Source organism: Schistocerca nitens, chromosome 1 (assembly GCF_023898315.1).
Source record: "Schistocerca nitens isolate TAMUIC-IGC-003100 chromosome 1, iqSchNite1.1, whole genome shotgun sequence".
Lineage (NCBI taxonomy): Eukaryota > Metazoa > Arthropoda > Insecta > Orthoptera > Acrididae > Schistocerca > Schistocerca nitens.
In genome coordinates this window covers 1,240,225,058-1,240,241,004 of record NC_064614.1, presented here as the reverse complement: position 1 = coordinate 1,240,241,004, position 15,947 = coordinate 1,240,225,058, and the positions used below count along the sequence as shown (strand labels likewise).

The 15,947-nt window shown below is 41.0% G+C and overlaps 2 protein-coding genes across 9 annotated transcripts in view; one reads left to right on the top strand and one right to left on the bottom strand.

Annotated features, from left to right (window-relative positions):
- LOC126201717 (probable protein phosphatase CG10417) overlaps positions 1-2,229 on the top strand; it is a 96,715-nt gene extending 94,486 nt beyond the window's left edge. For all 5 annotated transcript variants that reach the window (XM_049936810.1, XM_049936809.1, XM_049936807.1 and 2 more), the window contains one exon: positions 1,134-2,229. In XM_049936810.1, the coding sequence (XP_049792767.1) occupies positions 1,134-1,325 (192 nt within the window). In that variant the 3' untranslated portion in view covers positions 1,326-2,229. The remainder of the gene's footprint in view (positions 1-1,133) is intronic.
- LOC126201775 (intraflagellar transport protein 20 homolog) overlaps positions 1-15,947 on the bottom strand; it is a 150,931-nt gene that overhangs the window by 21,057 nt on the left and 113,927 nt on the right. For 2 of the 4 annotated variants that reach the window (XM_049936811.1, XM_049936814.1), the window contains exon 3: positions 1,993-2,125. The exons of 1 other annotated variant lie outside the window; for it this stretch is intronic. In XM_049936811.1, coding sequence (XP_049792768.1) covers positions 2,009-2,125 — 117 coding nt within the window. In that variant the 3' untranslated portion in view covers positions 1,993-2,008. Of the gene's footprint in view, positions 1-1,992; positions 2,126-15,947 lie in introns of those variants that run through there. One more of the 4 variants, XM_049936812.1, reaches the window with a different exon arrangement.

The window sequence follows — 15,947 nt, the reverse complement described above, 5'->3', positions numbered from 1 at the left end:
CGACAAAACTAACTTCACTGTTCTGTAAGGCGATTAATGCTTTGACTGCCAAAAACATGGAAATAAGTAAACAAACTAATAACATATTTTAGCCTTCTGTAACTATGTAAATGTATTTTAATTCACTTGATAGCTCCTGGCCATTTGGGTTCATTTGACACGAGTTGAAACAAAGTGGAAACAGCAAAATGACTTGACTTAAACACAGGTCACATGAAAACTACCTCCTTCCCTCTGTAACTAGAACCGTTTTGTGCATGCGTGAATCTGGCAGTTTGGGCGCGTCAGAAAAATTTCTGGTAGCACATGTCTGTTGCTACTGCCAATATAGCTAACAGCCACACCTTAAAATAAAGTAGCCAGAAGCAGGAGAAGCTATAGCGTATATGCCACTCAACTGTGCACGAGCCCACTGGCAACTGCTCAGAAGAACCTAATGTAAACAGTTGTGATGTCGTGCTCCTCTGAAGCAGTTTGTTGTTACGAAGTATTCCATACTCTTCATCCTTAAGCCTTCGAAACATTTTGCTGTTGGCAGACACTTGTATGTTCACGGTGTTTTGTTGTTGTAAATGGCGCATTTCCTTTCCAACTTAAGTTTTGTTTAGGTTTGGTTTATTTTTCTCTTGTTTGTGTTTCATTGCTGCAGTAGTGGGATACAGTAATATTCTTTGTTAGTGTCAATTCTTACTAGTCAAAATTACAAAAATTTAACTGAAAACTAAAGCAATGAAAAATTCCTGGAATTCTTAAAAATTACTGTGGTTTTCCTGATTTTTTCCCGGATGAAAAAATTGCTGGTTTTTTAGTGTAATTTTAAGGAGGGGGGGTTGATACAAATACAGTAGTGGAAAGTCCAGGTAGAACAGAGATACACATATTTATTGCAGTAGAGTCTTTTTGTAATGTGTTAGTAGCAACCTTATAGTATAACAATTACCTGAATTAATAGTATATGAAACTGTTGTGAATTTATATTTTACAGATGTGAATTTAACACTTAGTTCAGATTGGTAAATCCCTTGAACTTTTCAGATGTCTACTTCCAATATTAATTGCGAGAAGCAGTAAACTTTGCCACACCATGTCATCAAATAATTACTGGTTTGTAATGTGCTTTCTTTACCTTTCAGCTGTTTGATCACTGTTTGGCACCAAGTACAGTTGGCGATGGAACTGGATGTGACAACATGACTGCTGTTATTGTCCAGTTTTTATCAGCAGATGCTTCCAGCAATGAAAAATCAGGAAAACGCTGTTTATCACCAAGACCTGAGGAAGAATCCGTGAAGCGTCCGAAAACTGAAGAAGTGTCAACCGTGTGAATTGTATGTTAAGTCTTACTGTTGTTTATCTTGCGAAATCTCAGGTACACAGCTGAGTCTTCAGATTCACAGTGCTAAAGACAAGTGATGGTCACTTCTTTTCTGAAGGAATCGAGAGACATGTTCATTTTTATTTGAAGAGGAGTAATCATATTAAGGATTCTTTGTTTGATTAGTGATGTACTTGAGATATACATACTTGGCAGCAAGTTTCTGTCCAAGCTATGTGAAGATTTCAGTTCTCTGCCTCAAGTTGCACATATATTGTGAAATTGACATCAGTATGTACAATATTTATGTTCAAATATCAGACTTGGGATAGTTGTAGAAGGTACACCCCAAGACAGTATATGTCCAGTTTTATTGGATAACAGTTAGAAATGGTTCATTTTATCTTATTTGTCATTTTAATATATTTTTCAATAAGACTTTTTACTTTGAGAAAATTTCATCATTTTTACTGTAATTGTACTCTCCAGTATTTTTGGGAAAACAGTACTTCTTTGCACACTAGTACAGTATTTGAACAATGAGAGGGACCTGTTACACATTCATAATGTAGTGACTTTTCTGTGAAATAATGTTAAGTGATAATTGATACTGAAAATGCACCACAGTGATGTCACATTGTATTAACAGCTTTCATTTGTTTCTTAGCTAACAAGAACACAAGTATTTCAAAATCAGTGATTCAGTACCAGATTTTCAATTATGTCTTCTTGCTCTTGTTCAGTTTTCTGTAATGACTGATGCTGTATTCGAAGCCGTTCCAGTTCTGTGGATTTCTCGATTATTAGCGCCTGTAACATTTAAGTACCTTTTGCTGCATTAATTGTGTACATGCACATAAGTGTTCAACATTATATTTTTATATATCAAAAATAAAAAGGAATGGTGCCACTAATTTTGCTAGCTATTAATATTAAGTAATGCAGTCCCATGTTCCCTTTTTAAAAGCAGTTGATTTATCCACTACTGGCTTGCTAGGCCTATCGCAGCTTCACCAGAGCCCCGTTAGCCGTCACGTTTCAGGGTTCCCATAGGGCCTTCCCAGCTACCGTAGCGGTCCTGGGGCACACGAAGTCCCCGCTGTACATCGCCCCTATAGGCAGTCCCCTACTTTGTGCCGTTGCCCATCTCCCACGACTTGGACGAGGGGTTGGTTCAAGCTGGAAAATGGGCTGCGACAGGGAAGTGCACTTTCGCCTTTATTGTTTATTATTGTTATGGATGAAATACTACAGCAAGTATCAGATGCAATTGGAGATCATAAAATGAAAGCAGTGCTTTTTGCCGATGACCTGATGTTATGGGGAAATTGCGAGAAGGAGGTGCAAGAGCAGTTAGATGCATGGGAGGCAACGGCAGCACAATATGGAATGCATTTCTCTGCAAAGAAAAGTGAAATAATTGTCACAACAAGGAAGAAGAATAGGCCAAATGTGGATATAACTTGTGGAGGGGAAAAACTACAAGTGGTAGAGAACTTCAAGTACCTGGGAAGCATGATTGAAAGTAAGGGGGGAAACGCAATGGAAATAAATGAAAGGTGCAGAAAAGCAGGGCAGTTCTACAAATGCATTAGGGGGCTTATTTGGAGCAAGGAGGTGCCACAGAAATCCAAGGGAATTATATACCGAACCTACTTTGTCCCCATATTGGCATACGGAAGTGAGACATGGGTAATGCACAAAAGCGACAAAAGTAGAATACAGGCTAGTGAAATGAAGTTCCAGAGGAGCAGGTTGAGTGTAACAAGACGAGACAGATTGCAAAATGTGTATGTGAGGGAAAGACTAAAGTAGGAACCAGTACAGGACAGGATAGAAAAATCAAGACTGCAGTGGTATGGACACATGAAGAGAATGGATGAGGGGAGAATTCCAAAGAGGATGTTTGATCTGCAACTGGAGGGGAAGAGGCCCAGAGGAAGACCAAGAGATAGATGGGTGAAGGGAGTGAAGGAATGTGTGACAAGAAGAGGAGAGAACTGGACGAAGGTGGAAGAGGGGGAATGGTGGAAAGACAGAACACGATGGAGAGGCTTGTGTTCCCAACAGACCCAGCCAGTGGCTGGAAACTGTCCAAGATGATGATGATGAATGCAGTCCCATGATTGGGTTGCAGATAACACCAGTGATGGTAGTTGCTTATGCACTAAAAAATATTTGTAGTATTAACAAGTAGTAGAACTGCCCCTTTATTCCTTTCAACTACTGTCTAATCAAAAAGAAAAATTAAAATCTTCTGGCTAGCCTTTGCCATGTCTTTCAGACGCAAAATTTAAGAGAACATGCATGTACTGGACACAGTTAATTAACCCCAGTATAGTTTGAGTATTATAAAAAGGATAGTTGCTACTCACCAGATAGTGGAGATGAGGAGTCGCAGACAGGTGCAACAAAAAGACTGTTGGAAAGTTAGCTTTCAGCCAACAAGACCTTTGTCAGAAACACACAAACGCAACTCGCATACATGACGACAGTCTCTGGTTTCACTTTTCCAACAGTCTTTTATGTTTTGCCTGTCTGTGACTCAGCATCTCCGCTATCTAGTGAGTAGCAACTATCCTTTCAAGAATATTGTTAGATTCCATCCTGAATTTCCATTGTTTCATTTCCAGTTTCTTTTTTACTGTGTGCGACAAAGTGTGTCTGTTGAGATAAGCTGTGCCTGTGCTAAGACAAGCATCCCAACAGTTGATATCACAAATTTGAAATAATACAATAGTGTATAAAACACACATTTTCACATAAAAGTAGCCTGTTAGAGTAAGAACAGCAATTTCTTAATATGTGCACCATAGCCATATAGTACACATGGTTTCTTTTCACAATATGTGAAGTGCCTTTGGACAATTTCCAGAAGTTGGCATAATGTTTGTGACAGATGACAGTAATCAGTGAAATTTCAGAGTGCGCCCTCCCCTGAACAGTCGTACAACTACTTTTACATGAACACACCGCCGTTTGACAATATTGTTCTCAATTATGACCTAGGTTTCGGCCTTTTATGCCATTTTCAAGACATCAACTCAATCACTCAAATTGCGTAAAAGACCAAAACCTAGGTTATAATTAAATAAACAATACAGTCAAAAGAAAGTGGTAAAACTTGTGAATACAATACTATAACCATTTTTTTCTTTCTTGAATTTTTGTACTGGCTTAATATCGGAATCTGCTACTAGTTTCATTCAATGAGATGACCACTACACCATTACCCTCTCTATCAATGCTCTAACTAGTTGCTGTTGATGCAAAACAAACAATTAGTACTTTAAAATAATACTGAGCACAAAAATATTCGGAGTTTGTATAAAAATAAAAAGCAGCATCATAATCAGCTGAAAATAAAATATAACCGAACAAATTGAGAGGCAAGGAATTAGTTTTAGCTTTGCTTTTGGACTATTGATTTCTATTTTTAATTGTCTTCTTGGTCTGTCTCAATAAACCCTAAGGTGAGATTTTCATGTCATTGAGGTGAATGACAGTGTCTGCTAATTTTCGGTAAGACACTGCCAGACTGACCAGCAGTGACGCTTTTTGTTGACAGCCGTTGATGAAAGTTTGAGCTCACGCCACTAAGACGACCACAACAAGTTTCGTCTAAATTCCCAGTGCACAGAGTACTCTTGCAGGTGTTATCTGGTTTGTCAGTTTTCTGGCCAGTCACCATAGAGTACTAGTAAATAGTACTATCAGGTGGGATAGGTCCCTTGAGAATATCCGTATGAGAAATTTCTATACACAACCAAATGCATCTGAAAGTTACGTAGTAACTGACCGACTCAAGAGGCCCACGTGGAGCTATGTCTAAAAATGTGCACTTTATTTGTTAGTACTGGGAGCTACAGTTGACTGTCATAATATAAAGTTAGAAAGTATTCTCAAAAAGGGGAGGCATTTAATTACTCATGCAGACAAGCTTGACATCCATTAGAAGCAGGATAGATGGTGCCTGCATACAGACTTGATCTGTAAGTAGCAAAACAGTAACAGGGAAGCCAGTATGGAATTTCTATAAACTGAGCCACTTTTCGAGAGAGGGCAGGAAAAAGGAAGCCCAACAAAGGATGAAGGTAAAAAAAAAAATAAGGAAGTGAGACTTCATAGCAAGGAACTGTGATTTTTATACTTCTGAATACTCAAATTTCTAGTACACATTTTTTGAAAGTTTTTTTTTTTTCTCCTTCTTTTGATGTAATAGTGGGTGAGAGATGAATTGTGATTTCACAAACTTTGAATCTCTGTCTTGGACTAGTTAATGTTTTGTAAATTGCTCTACAAACATAAAACAGTAAATTACAAAGTACCTGCAATTTAAAGAAGTTTGTTCCTAGTTTTGACACTATAAATCTGCATTCTTGATCAATAGAGGCATTAGAACACTAAGAAAGTAAATCCCAATGGATCAGATGTATAGGTAACTAATTTCCACACAAATGAAGGGTAGACAGGAGAAGGTAAATAATAAATTTATTTTTGTAATTCAAAATCTGACTTTTTTTTCTGATATTGCCACATGCTTGTAGCTACCAGCACTTATCTTCAAACTGGGTTATCACAAAATTTTCCTCTCAGGGTTCTGCATTCTGTTTTAATTAGTTTCAAATACTGCATAATTGCACATTGTTCACCATCCTTTCAACCTTTTCATAGTGCAGTTTGATTGGAGACACTGCATTCTACTAATTTGCCTTGAGAATGTAGGTATGCTTTTACCTCTATTACACTGGAGACTGTACATAGTGATTTGCTGTGATAAAGAGTATTCAGAAAGACATGAAAGTCATGGCATGGTTAGAAATCTTATTCATACAAATTAAAATAACACCAAAATGAGAAGATGAGCATTAAGTAAAATAAACTGTCCAAAAAGATTTTTCATCATCCCTTATTCACATATTCTTTCTGAGTACTCTTTTAACCACAGTAATTCGCTAAACCTGGCTTGGCTGTTTAGTAATATGTGAGATGTGATGCGAGGCACACACGCAGTGATGCCATTTAAACTTGTAACTGCTGTTGTGGGACACAGGATACTGAAGACATGCCTCCTAACGGCTGCCCTCAATCAGGCAAGCCAGCTACCAATAAATTCTAGGTCATAGGTGTGCCAAGGAGAATGCAACAGAATTGCACACTGCCTTCTGGGAGGCAACTGAAACGGCCATATGGACTCGGGCAGCACGCAACCGTCTCCACATAATCCGTTTGGCATCTATGTGTAAACTTATTACAGTGAACAGACGTCAATGAACGAAGGGACAGATCATAACTTTGCATAAATAAAGAAAATAAACCTTTCACCCGAGGGAAGACTTGAACCAAGGACCTCTCATTCCGCAGCTGCTCACGCTAACCACGGCGCTCCCGAGCTCATATTCTCCTTGATGTTGCCTATCTTGCAGATAGACTACTCAGTTTGTATATTTTGCTTATTTTTTCATAGTTCCACACAACTACTTCCTGTTTTCTCGATTGATCTGTGTTTAATTTTTCAAGGCCTATCCACTGTGCCAACTTATAACTAAATCTGAGGGGGGTGCGATGGGGAGGTTCCTTTGTGAGAGATTGTGAGTAAATCTTGGTACACATTGTAATGACCGTCTAATGGTGCTGGAGATATTCATCATATCAGACAAAAAACGTAAATCCACAGAGATAAAAACGGATCTGCATGCAAGATCATTTGGGCATGACTCAGCATTATTGTCATATTAGGAGGACATTCAATAATTAGAAACTAATTGATGTAGAAATGAAACAGTTTGTAGTAGTTTTTTTGTACTTTCATGGTTTAGGTTGGCATCAATGGGAAGAGCTGACACACAGAAATTGTTTTGTTTATAACCTAAACATTGCATTTAACAATAGTTGAGCAACATTCAGTGATTCATTTTTTGCTTTCTGAATGTGAAAAACCTGGTAAAATCTTTCCATTACAGTATGTCAAAATTGTATGAACTGCAAAAATTTTTATAAGTGGGTAGAATCGTTCAAAAACTGGTAGACTTGTTATTTAGTTGAACATACAGCAAAAACAGTTGCAGTAAATGTTGGCACAGTTCTTAATGTTATCAGTAACAAGCTCAAGTACAGCAAAACAAATGTAAGGTAGGTCTGAAACAGTTAACATAAAGGAAACATGACTAAAATTGTGTACATACTTTAAAACACTATGATAGGTAAGGTAATCATTTTCATATCACCGTTTTGAACCAGAACCCAAAAGACAAAGCATACAATGAAAGATCACCTGTTCGAAATAAATTCAGAACACAAGCATCAGCAGAAAGTAATGTTGAGCATCCTTTGTGGTTATTTAGACAATCAGCATACAATACACAGTGCCTACTAGTCAGACAAGCTGATGAAGTAAGTAAAGCCAGCAGTGAGAGAGAAACTTGCACATCTCAAAGAAAAGGTATGATATTGCTACGTAGTAACGCATATTCCCCAATCCTCCACCTTATCCAAGAAAGCATCGAGGAAAAAAATAATGGGGTTGGAGATCTTACATGATCCTCCAGGATTTGGCTCCCTCAGATTTTCATTTGTTTGGTCCACTTGAGGAGGCATTATGTGCAAAACAGTACAGCTACAGTCAAAAAATTTGTGGGAAAGTTGATCAAACAATAAGACTTATTTGCATCAGGTATAAGAAAAAACTAGTGCTTCATTAGAACACGTGTGTTAATGGTGATCAGATTACGTGGAATAGTAGTAAAGGTCTCATTTATAAAAATACACCTTTTTCTATGTCAGTTTGTCTCCTTACTTTTTGATTACCCCTCATACATTTGGGTCCTTTGTTCAACCACCATGCTCATTCCCTAGATGTAACTGAAAGTTAAGGAAAAAATTCAAGCCTGCTAACCTCCTAATACACACATTCACAAATCAGTCATCACTGAAAGGGTAATCATCCCACAATTGACTGGCATAACGATCATTCTGTGATTTGTGGGTTAAATGGGACATCCTGTGAAACAATATAAAGTGCTTCAAATGAAAACTGCTTACAGGTATAATAAATAGTTCAGAAGCCCACTTGTGATGGGAATGTTAGATCTAATGGCAACAAATAGACCATTTGTCTTTGAGGATGTACACCTTGCACCTAGGTTTCTGTGATAATGAGGCAGTTGATACTATAATCATTAGCAAAGTACAAGGGGCAATTAAAAATATTACTGTAATATTACCCACGGAGCATGTAGTGTCATATCTTGAGAAAGAACTGGAACCTTTAGCTCTGATAATAGGCTGAAGTTTAGCAACATAGGAGATGTAGTTCATGATGGGATGGACCCTCCATGGCAAATAGTCTTGTAAAGATAGCTTATAAAGAAACAGTGACTACTCCACAATGTGTGTAAAACAAAGCATAGGGCTGTAGATATAGAGGGGCTAAATGAAATTTGTTTGGTGGTCAACAGGACAGTAGGTGAAGCATTCCACAACTACCCTGCAATCCCTACTCTGCAATCCATCATACAGCGGATGGTAGGACTAGTCATTCCCTTTCCTGATCCAATGCAAATGGAGTGAGGGGGGAAAAAAAACAACACACTATATGCCTCCATACAAATTGATTTCTCTTACCTTGTCTCTGCGGTCTTAAGTGAAATGTGCAATGCTGCCAATGCAATTGTTCTGTGATCAGCTACAAATATAAAGTTTTCTAAATTTTCTCAATAGCTTTTTTTTTTTTTTTTGGAAAGAAACACTCAAGCAGTACGCAGTAATGGGTTGCACTGGTGTTCTATACACTGTTTCCTTTGTAGAAGAGCTACATCTACACTTTCTTCAAATTCTCTCAATAAACTGAAGTAGACCATTCACCTTACATACTATTGCTCACACCATTTCTTACTGCTTTGTAACAGTATGCCTAGATATGTAATCAATGTGACTACGTCAAGCAGCACACTACTAATCCCGTGTTCAAACATTACAGGATTGTTTGTTGTATTCATCTACATTAAGCTAGACTTTTCTGAAGTTTGTTCAATTTATGCTGCTTCCTCCTACAGTGACTAAATGATGACACTTTCCTGAACACTAGTGTCATCAGCAAACAGTCACAGATTGCTACTCACACTATCCATTAGATTGATTGTGTGTATATAGAAAAAGAGCAGTCTTATCACACATCTACATCTATATACATACTCCACAATCCACCATACGGTGCGTGGCGGAGGGTACCTCGTACCGCAACTAGCATCTTCTCTCCCTGTTCCACTCGCAAACAGAACGAGGGAAAAATGACTACCTATATGCCTCTGTGCGAGCCCTAATCTCTGTTATCTTATCTTTGTGGTCTTTCCATGAAATATAAGTTGGCGGCAGTAAAATTGTACTGCAGTCAGCCTCAAATGCTGGTTCTCTAAATTTCCTCAGTAGCGATTCACGAAAAGAACACCTCCTTTCCTCTAGAGACACCCACCCAAGTTCCTGAAGCATTTCTGTAACACTTGTGTGATGATCAAACCTACCAGTAACAAATATAGCAACCCGCCTCTAAATTGCTTCATTAACCACATCTTCCCAAAATTCTACCAATGAACCGAAGACAACTATCCGCCTTCCCCACAACTGCCATTACATGCTTGTCCCACTTCATATCGCTCTGCAATGTTACGCCCAAATATTTAATCAACGTGGCTGTGTCAAGCACTACACTACTAATGGAGTATTCAAACATTACGGGATTCTTTTTCCTATTCATCTGCATTAATTTACGTTTATCTATATTTAGAGTTAGCTGCCATTCTTTACACCAATCACAAATCCTGTCCAAGTCATCTTGTATCCTCCCCACTCAACGACGACACCTTCCCGTACACCACGGCATCATCACCAAACAGCCGCACATTGCTATCCACCCTATCCAAAAGATCATTTACGTAGATAGAAAACAACAGCAGACCTACCGCACTTCCCTGGGGCACTCCAGATGATACCCTCACCTCCGATGAACACTCACCATCAAGGACAACGTACTGGGTTCTATTTCTTAAGAGGTTCAAATGGCTCTGTGCACTATGGGACTTAACATCTGTCATAAGTCCCCTAGAACTTAGAACTAGTTAAACCTAACTAACCTAAGGACATCACACACATCCATGCCCGAGGCAGAATTCGAACCTGCGACCGTAGCGGTCGTGCGGTTCCAGACTGAAGCACCTAGAACTGCTCGGCCACACCGGCTGGCACTTAAGAAGTCTTTGAGCCACTCACATATTTGGGAACCAATCCCATATGCTCGTACCTTAGTTAGGAGTCTGCAGTGGGGCACTGAGTCAAACGCTTTCTGGAAGTCTAGGAATATGGCATCCGTCTGATACACTTCATCCACGGTTCGCAAGATATCATGTGAAAAAAGGGCGAGATGCGTTTCGAAGAAGTGATGCTTTCTAAAGCCGTGCAGATGCATGGACATCAACTTCTCTGTCTCAAGGAAATTCATTATATTCAAACTGAGAATATGTTTGAGAATCCTGCAACAAACCGATGTTAGGGATATTGGTCTGTAATTTTGATGATCCGTCCTTCTACCCTTCTTATATACAGGTGTCACCTGCACTTTTTTCCAGTCGCTTGGGACTTTACGTTGGGCAAGAGATTCGCGATAAATGCAAGCTAAGTAAGGAGCCCAATGCAGTAGAGTACTCTCTTTGAAACCAAATTGGAATCCCATCAGGACCTGGCGATTTAATTATTTTTGACCCATTCAGCTGCTTCACAACCCCAGGGATGTCTATCACAATGTCTTCCATACGTGAATCTAAGGATCGTACAAACATACCGCCGTTAGACGAGACTCAAACGGCGGTATGTTTGTACGATCCTCCTGCATGAAAGATTTCTCAAATGCTAAATTTAAAATTTCAGCTTTCGTTTTGCTGTCTTCCATTGCCAGGCCAGAATGATCAGTGAGTGCCTGGATGGAAGCCTTCGACCTGCTTACCGATTTTACGTAAGACCAGAATTTCCTTGGGTTTCCAGCAAGATCTTTTGCTAAGATATGATGGTGGTAGTGGTTGTATGCTTTGCACATCGCTCTTTTTACAGCAGCACGAATATCTACTAACTTTTGCCTGTCCTCATTCTCCCGATCTTTCTTGTACCTCGAGTGCAACTGTCTTTCCTTCCTGAGCATTCTCCGAATTGCGCTATTAAACCATGGTGGGTCTTTTCCGTCTGTAACCCCCTTTTTGGCACATACTTGTCCAATGCTTGATTTACAATGTGTTTAAAATTTGCCCATAATTCTTCCACGTCCATTGTACCGGAAGTAAATGAAGTCGACATTTACTAAGTGGGATGGTAACAACTGCTTATCTGCTCTTTCTAGTAAGAATACTCTCCTAGCCGTCTTGACCGACTTTTTAACTTTCGTAACCATAGTCGTAATGACAACAACATTATCACTAATCCCTGTCTCAACACTGACACCGTCAATGAGGTCTGGTCTGTTCGTGGCTTACCAGATCCAAAATATTTCCATTACGCGTTGGCTGTCGATTTAGCTGCTCAAGACAGTTTTCGAATAATGTGTCAAAAGTAATTCACACGACAGCTTGTCTGTACCACCTGTAATGAATCCATAGACATCCCAGTCTATACTAGGTAGGTTGAAGTAGCCTCTGCCTAATATAGCATGATCCGGGTACTTCAGCGATACAGAGTGTAGACTCCCTTTGAATGATTCTAGAACTGTCACAGTGGAATCTGGTGGCCGGTAATAACACCCAACAATTAACTTTATTTCTCCTAGCCCTGTTAAACATGTCCAGATAAGAAACTTCCTGGCAGATTAAAACTGTGTGCCCGACCGAGACTCGAACTCGGGACCTTTGCCTTTCGCGGGCAAGTGCTCTACCATCTGAGCTACCGAAGCACGACTCACGCCCGGTACTCACAGCTTTACTTCTGCCAGGAAGTTTCATATCAGTGCACACTCCACTGCAGAGTGAAAATCTCATTCTGGAAACATCCCCCAGGCTGTGGCTAAGCCATGTCTCCGCAGTATCCTTTCTTTCAGGAGTGCTAGTTCTGCAACGTTCGCAGAAGAGCTTCTGTAAAGTTTGGAAGGTAGGAGACGAGATACTGACAGAAGTAAAGCTGTGAATACCGGGCGTGAGTCTTGCTTTGGTAGCTCAGATGGTAGAGTACTTGCCCACGAAAAGCAAAGGTCCCGAGTTAGAGTCTCAGTCGGGCACACAGTTTTAATCTGCCAGGAAGTTTCATATCAGCGCACACTCCGCTGCAGAGTGAAAATCTCATTCTGGAAACATCCCCCAGGCTGTGGCTAAGCCATGTCTCCGCAGTATCCTTTCTTTCAGGAGTGCTAGTTCTGCAAGGTTCGCAGAAGAGCTTCTGTAAAGTTTGGAAGGTAGGAGACGAGATACTGACAGAAGTAAAGCTGTGAGTACCAGGAAGTTTCATATCAGCGCACACTCTGCTGCAGAGTGAAAATCACATTCATGTCCAGATAACTTCACAATCACACTCTTACTTCGACCTCAGTAGACACAATATTTTTGTAAACTGCAATGAAGACACCACCTCCTACGGTGTCTAATCTGTCTTTCCGATATACGTTCCAACCCTCACTAAATATTTCAGAACTTCCTATCTCAGGGTTCAGCCAGGTCTCAGTCCCAAGAATAATTTGTGCGCCACACACTTCCTGGAGGGCAGTAAATTCAGGAACTATATTCCAAATACTCTGAAAATTTACTGCTAATATCTTGATAGCTGAAGTGTCTTTACACTGAGCACGTCCTGATTTCCCTGCCTGCACGTCGACTGGTGAGTGTTCATCAGGACACCTCGCACTACTGCCTAGCCTAAAAAAACCCCATGTGCACGCCACAAGTACTCTGCTACCTGAGTAGCCGCTTCCTTTGTGTAGTGCATCCCTGGCCTATCTAGGGGCATCCTACAATTCTCCACCCAATAGTGCAAGTCTAGAAATCTGCAGCCAAGACCGTCACAGAGTCAACAAAGCCTCTGGTTGAGACCCTCCACTCTGCTCCAAACCAAAGGACCCCGATCCACTCTGGGAACGATGCTGCAAATAGAGAGCTCTGCTTGCACCCCACATGCGAGGCCAGCGGTCTTCACCAAATCCGCCAGCCGTCTGTACGAACTGAGGAACGCCTCAGAACCCAAGCAACAGGCATCATTGGTGCCAACGTGAGCAACTACTTGCAGACGACTCCACCCCGTACGCTCGATAGCCTCAGGCAAGGCCGCCTCCACATCTTGGATGAGGCCCTCCGGCAGACAAACCGAGTGCACGTTGGACTTCTTTCCAGCCCTGTACGCTATTTCCCTAAGGGGCTCCATCACCCGCCTAACATTGGAACTCCCAATAACCAGCAAGCCTTTGCCCATGTGTGCCTGCTTGGGTCCTGCTGAAGGAGCGGCCACCTGCCCACTGACAGGATGAACAGGCGAGGCCAGATGGCGAGCCTCCACATTGGCCCTCCGCCTCGAGCGGCGCGAACACGTTGCAGCCCGCCACTCACCCTGAGGTGAGGGCGGTTCCAACATGCCGGGTACACTAGAAGGTGCCTCGGCAGCGGAGTCAGCGGATGTAGCAAGTGACACCTGGGGTGTCTCAAGCGACGCGCCAGACCCTCTGCCTTCGCTGCACCTCGAGGCAGCAGCCTGAAGGCGACTGACTGTGGCCAACAGCACGCTCAGCTGCTCGCAAACTGCGGCCAATTCCTCCTGCACCCGCACACAGCATGCACACACCCTATCCACCCTACTGCTAATATCTGGACGTATAGAGTTGCGACAAATAAAACAGCAATATGCGACTGCACCGCTGCGTCACCAGTGCCAGATTGAGCTGCGATATATGAACAATTACTTACGAACTAAGCAATCAAATGACCACGATTACACCACTATACAGATATTACAATGCGATCCTACACCTGTCTTAGTACATATGACAACCACCTACGTGATGTTACACTCTACCATTATTAAAATTTGATACTACCCCTCACTAATTCGAAAATACGCAAAGATCCGAAAAATTTAACCACGCAAGCACACAAAGTAATTTGAATTAAACCTGCGGAACTAATACGAAAAACTGAATATACGACTAGTTTCTGCTATTGCTGCTCGCACACGTCACTCTGCAGGCACAGATGAAACTGCACTGGCCTCTGTCGACTGCTAACTGATTCTACGAAATAAACAGAAAGCACTGGCTGTCCAAAACAAACAACTGATTAACAACTCCACAAACTTATACTCTACAGCTATCAATAAGCAATATTACTCCTCTAAAATATGAGAACACACAAGGATTTTATGTAATTAAATATGCAAGTGCACAAACACTCGGAAAGAAATTAAGAATCAAACTACAAAACAAATATGAAAGCGAAATATGCGACTCGCTACTGCACTGCTGCTGCACTGATACTTCACCAGCAGCTGCTCAAGGCGCACTTCCCAGGGCACTCCTGACTATCCCCTTCTCTCTAATGAACACTCACTGTCCTGGACAGTGTATGGGTTCTGTTATGTAAGAAGTCTTCTGACCACTTGCTTATCTAGGTGCATGTTCATAAATTAACGGTCTGCAGTGCAAAGCTGTGTCAAACGCTTTCAGCAAAATCTGGGAATAAGGAATCTATCTGTTGCCTTTCATCCATTGTTCACAGGATGAAAAAAGGGCAAGTTGAGGTAAGTGTGAGCAATATTTTCTAAATCTATGCTGATTTGTGGACAGAAGCTTTTCTGTCTCAATGAAACATATTATATTCAAACCTAGAACATATCTCCCCCCCCCCCCTCCCCCCCATGAACCATGGACTTTGCCGTTGGTGGGATGGCTTGCATGCTGCAGCAATACAGATAACTGTACTATAGGTGCAACCACAATGGAGCGGTATCTGTTGATAGGCCAGACAAACATTTGGTTCCTGAAGAGGCAGCCTTTTCAGTAGTTGCAGGGAGCAACAGTCTGGATGATTGACTGATTTGGCCTTGTGACATCAACCAAAACGGCCTTGCTGTGCTGGTACTGCAAACGGCTGAAAGCTAGGTGAAACTACAACTGTAATTTTATCTGAGGGCATGCAGCTCTACTGTATGGTTCAATGAGGATGACATCCTCTTGGGTAAAATATTATGAAGGTAAAATAGTTCCCCATTCAGATCTCCAGGCAGGAACTACTCAGGAGGACATCATTATCAGAAGAAACAAAACTGGTGTTCTACAGATCGGAGCGTGGAATGTCAGCCCCCTTAATCAGGTAAGTAAGTTAGAAAATTTGAAAGGGAAATGGATAGGTTAAAGTTGGATATAGTGGGAATTAGTGAAGTCCAGTGGCAGGAGGAACAGGACTTCTGGTTAGGTTAATATCAGCTTATAAATACAAAATCAAATTGGGGTAATGCAGGAGTAGGTTTAATAATGAATAAAAAAAATAGGAGCGCAGATAAGCTACTATGAACAGCATAGTGAACACATTATTGTAGCCAAGATAGACACGAAGCCCATATCCTCCTCAGTAGTGTAAGTTTATATGCTAACTAGCACTGCAGATGAAGAGGAAATGTATGACAA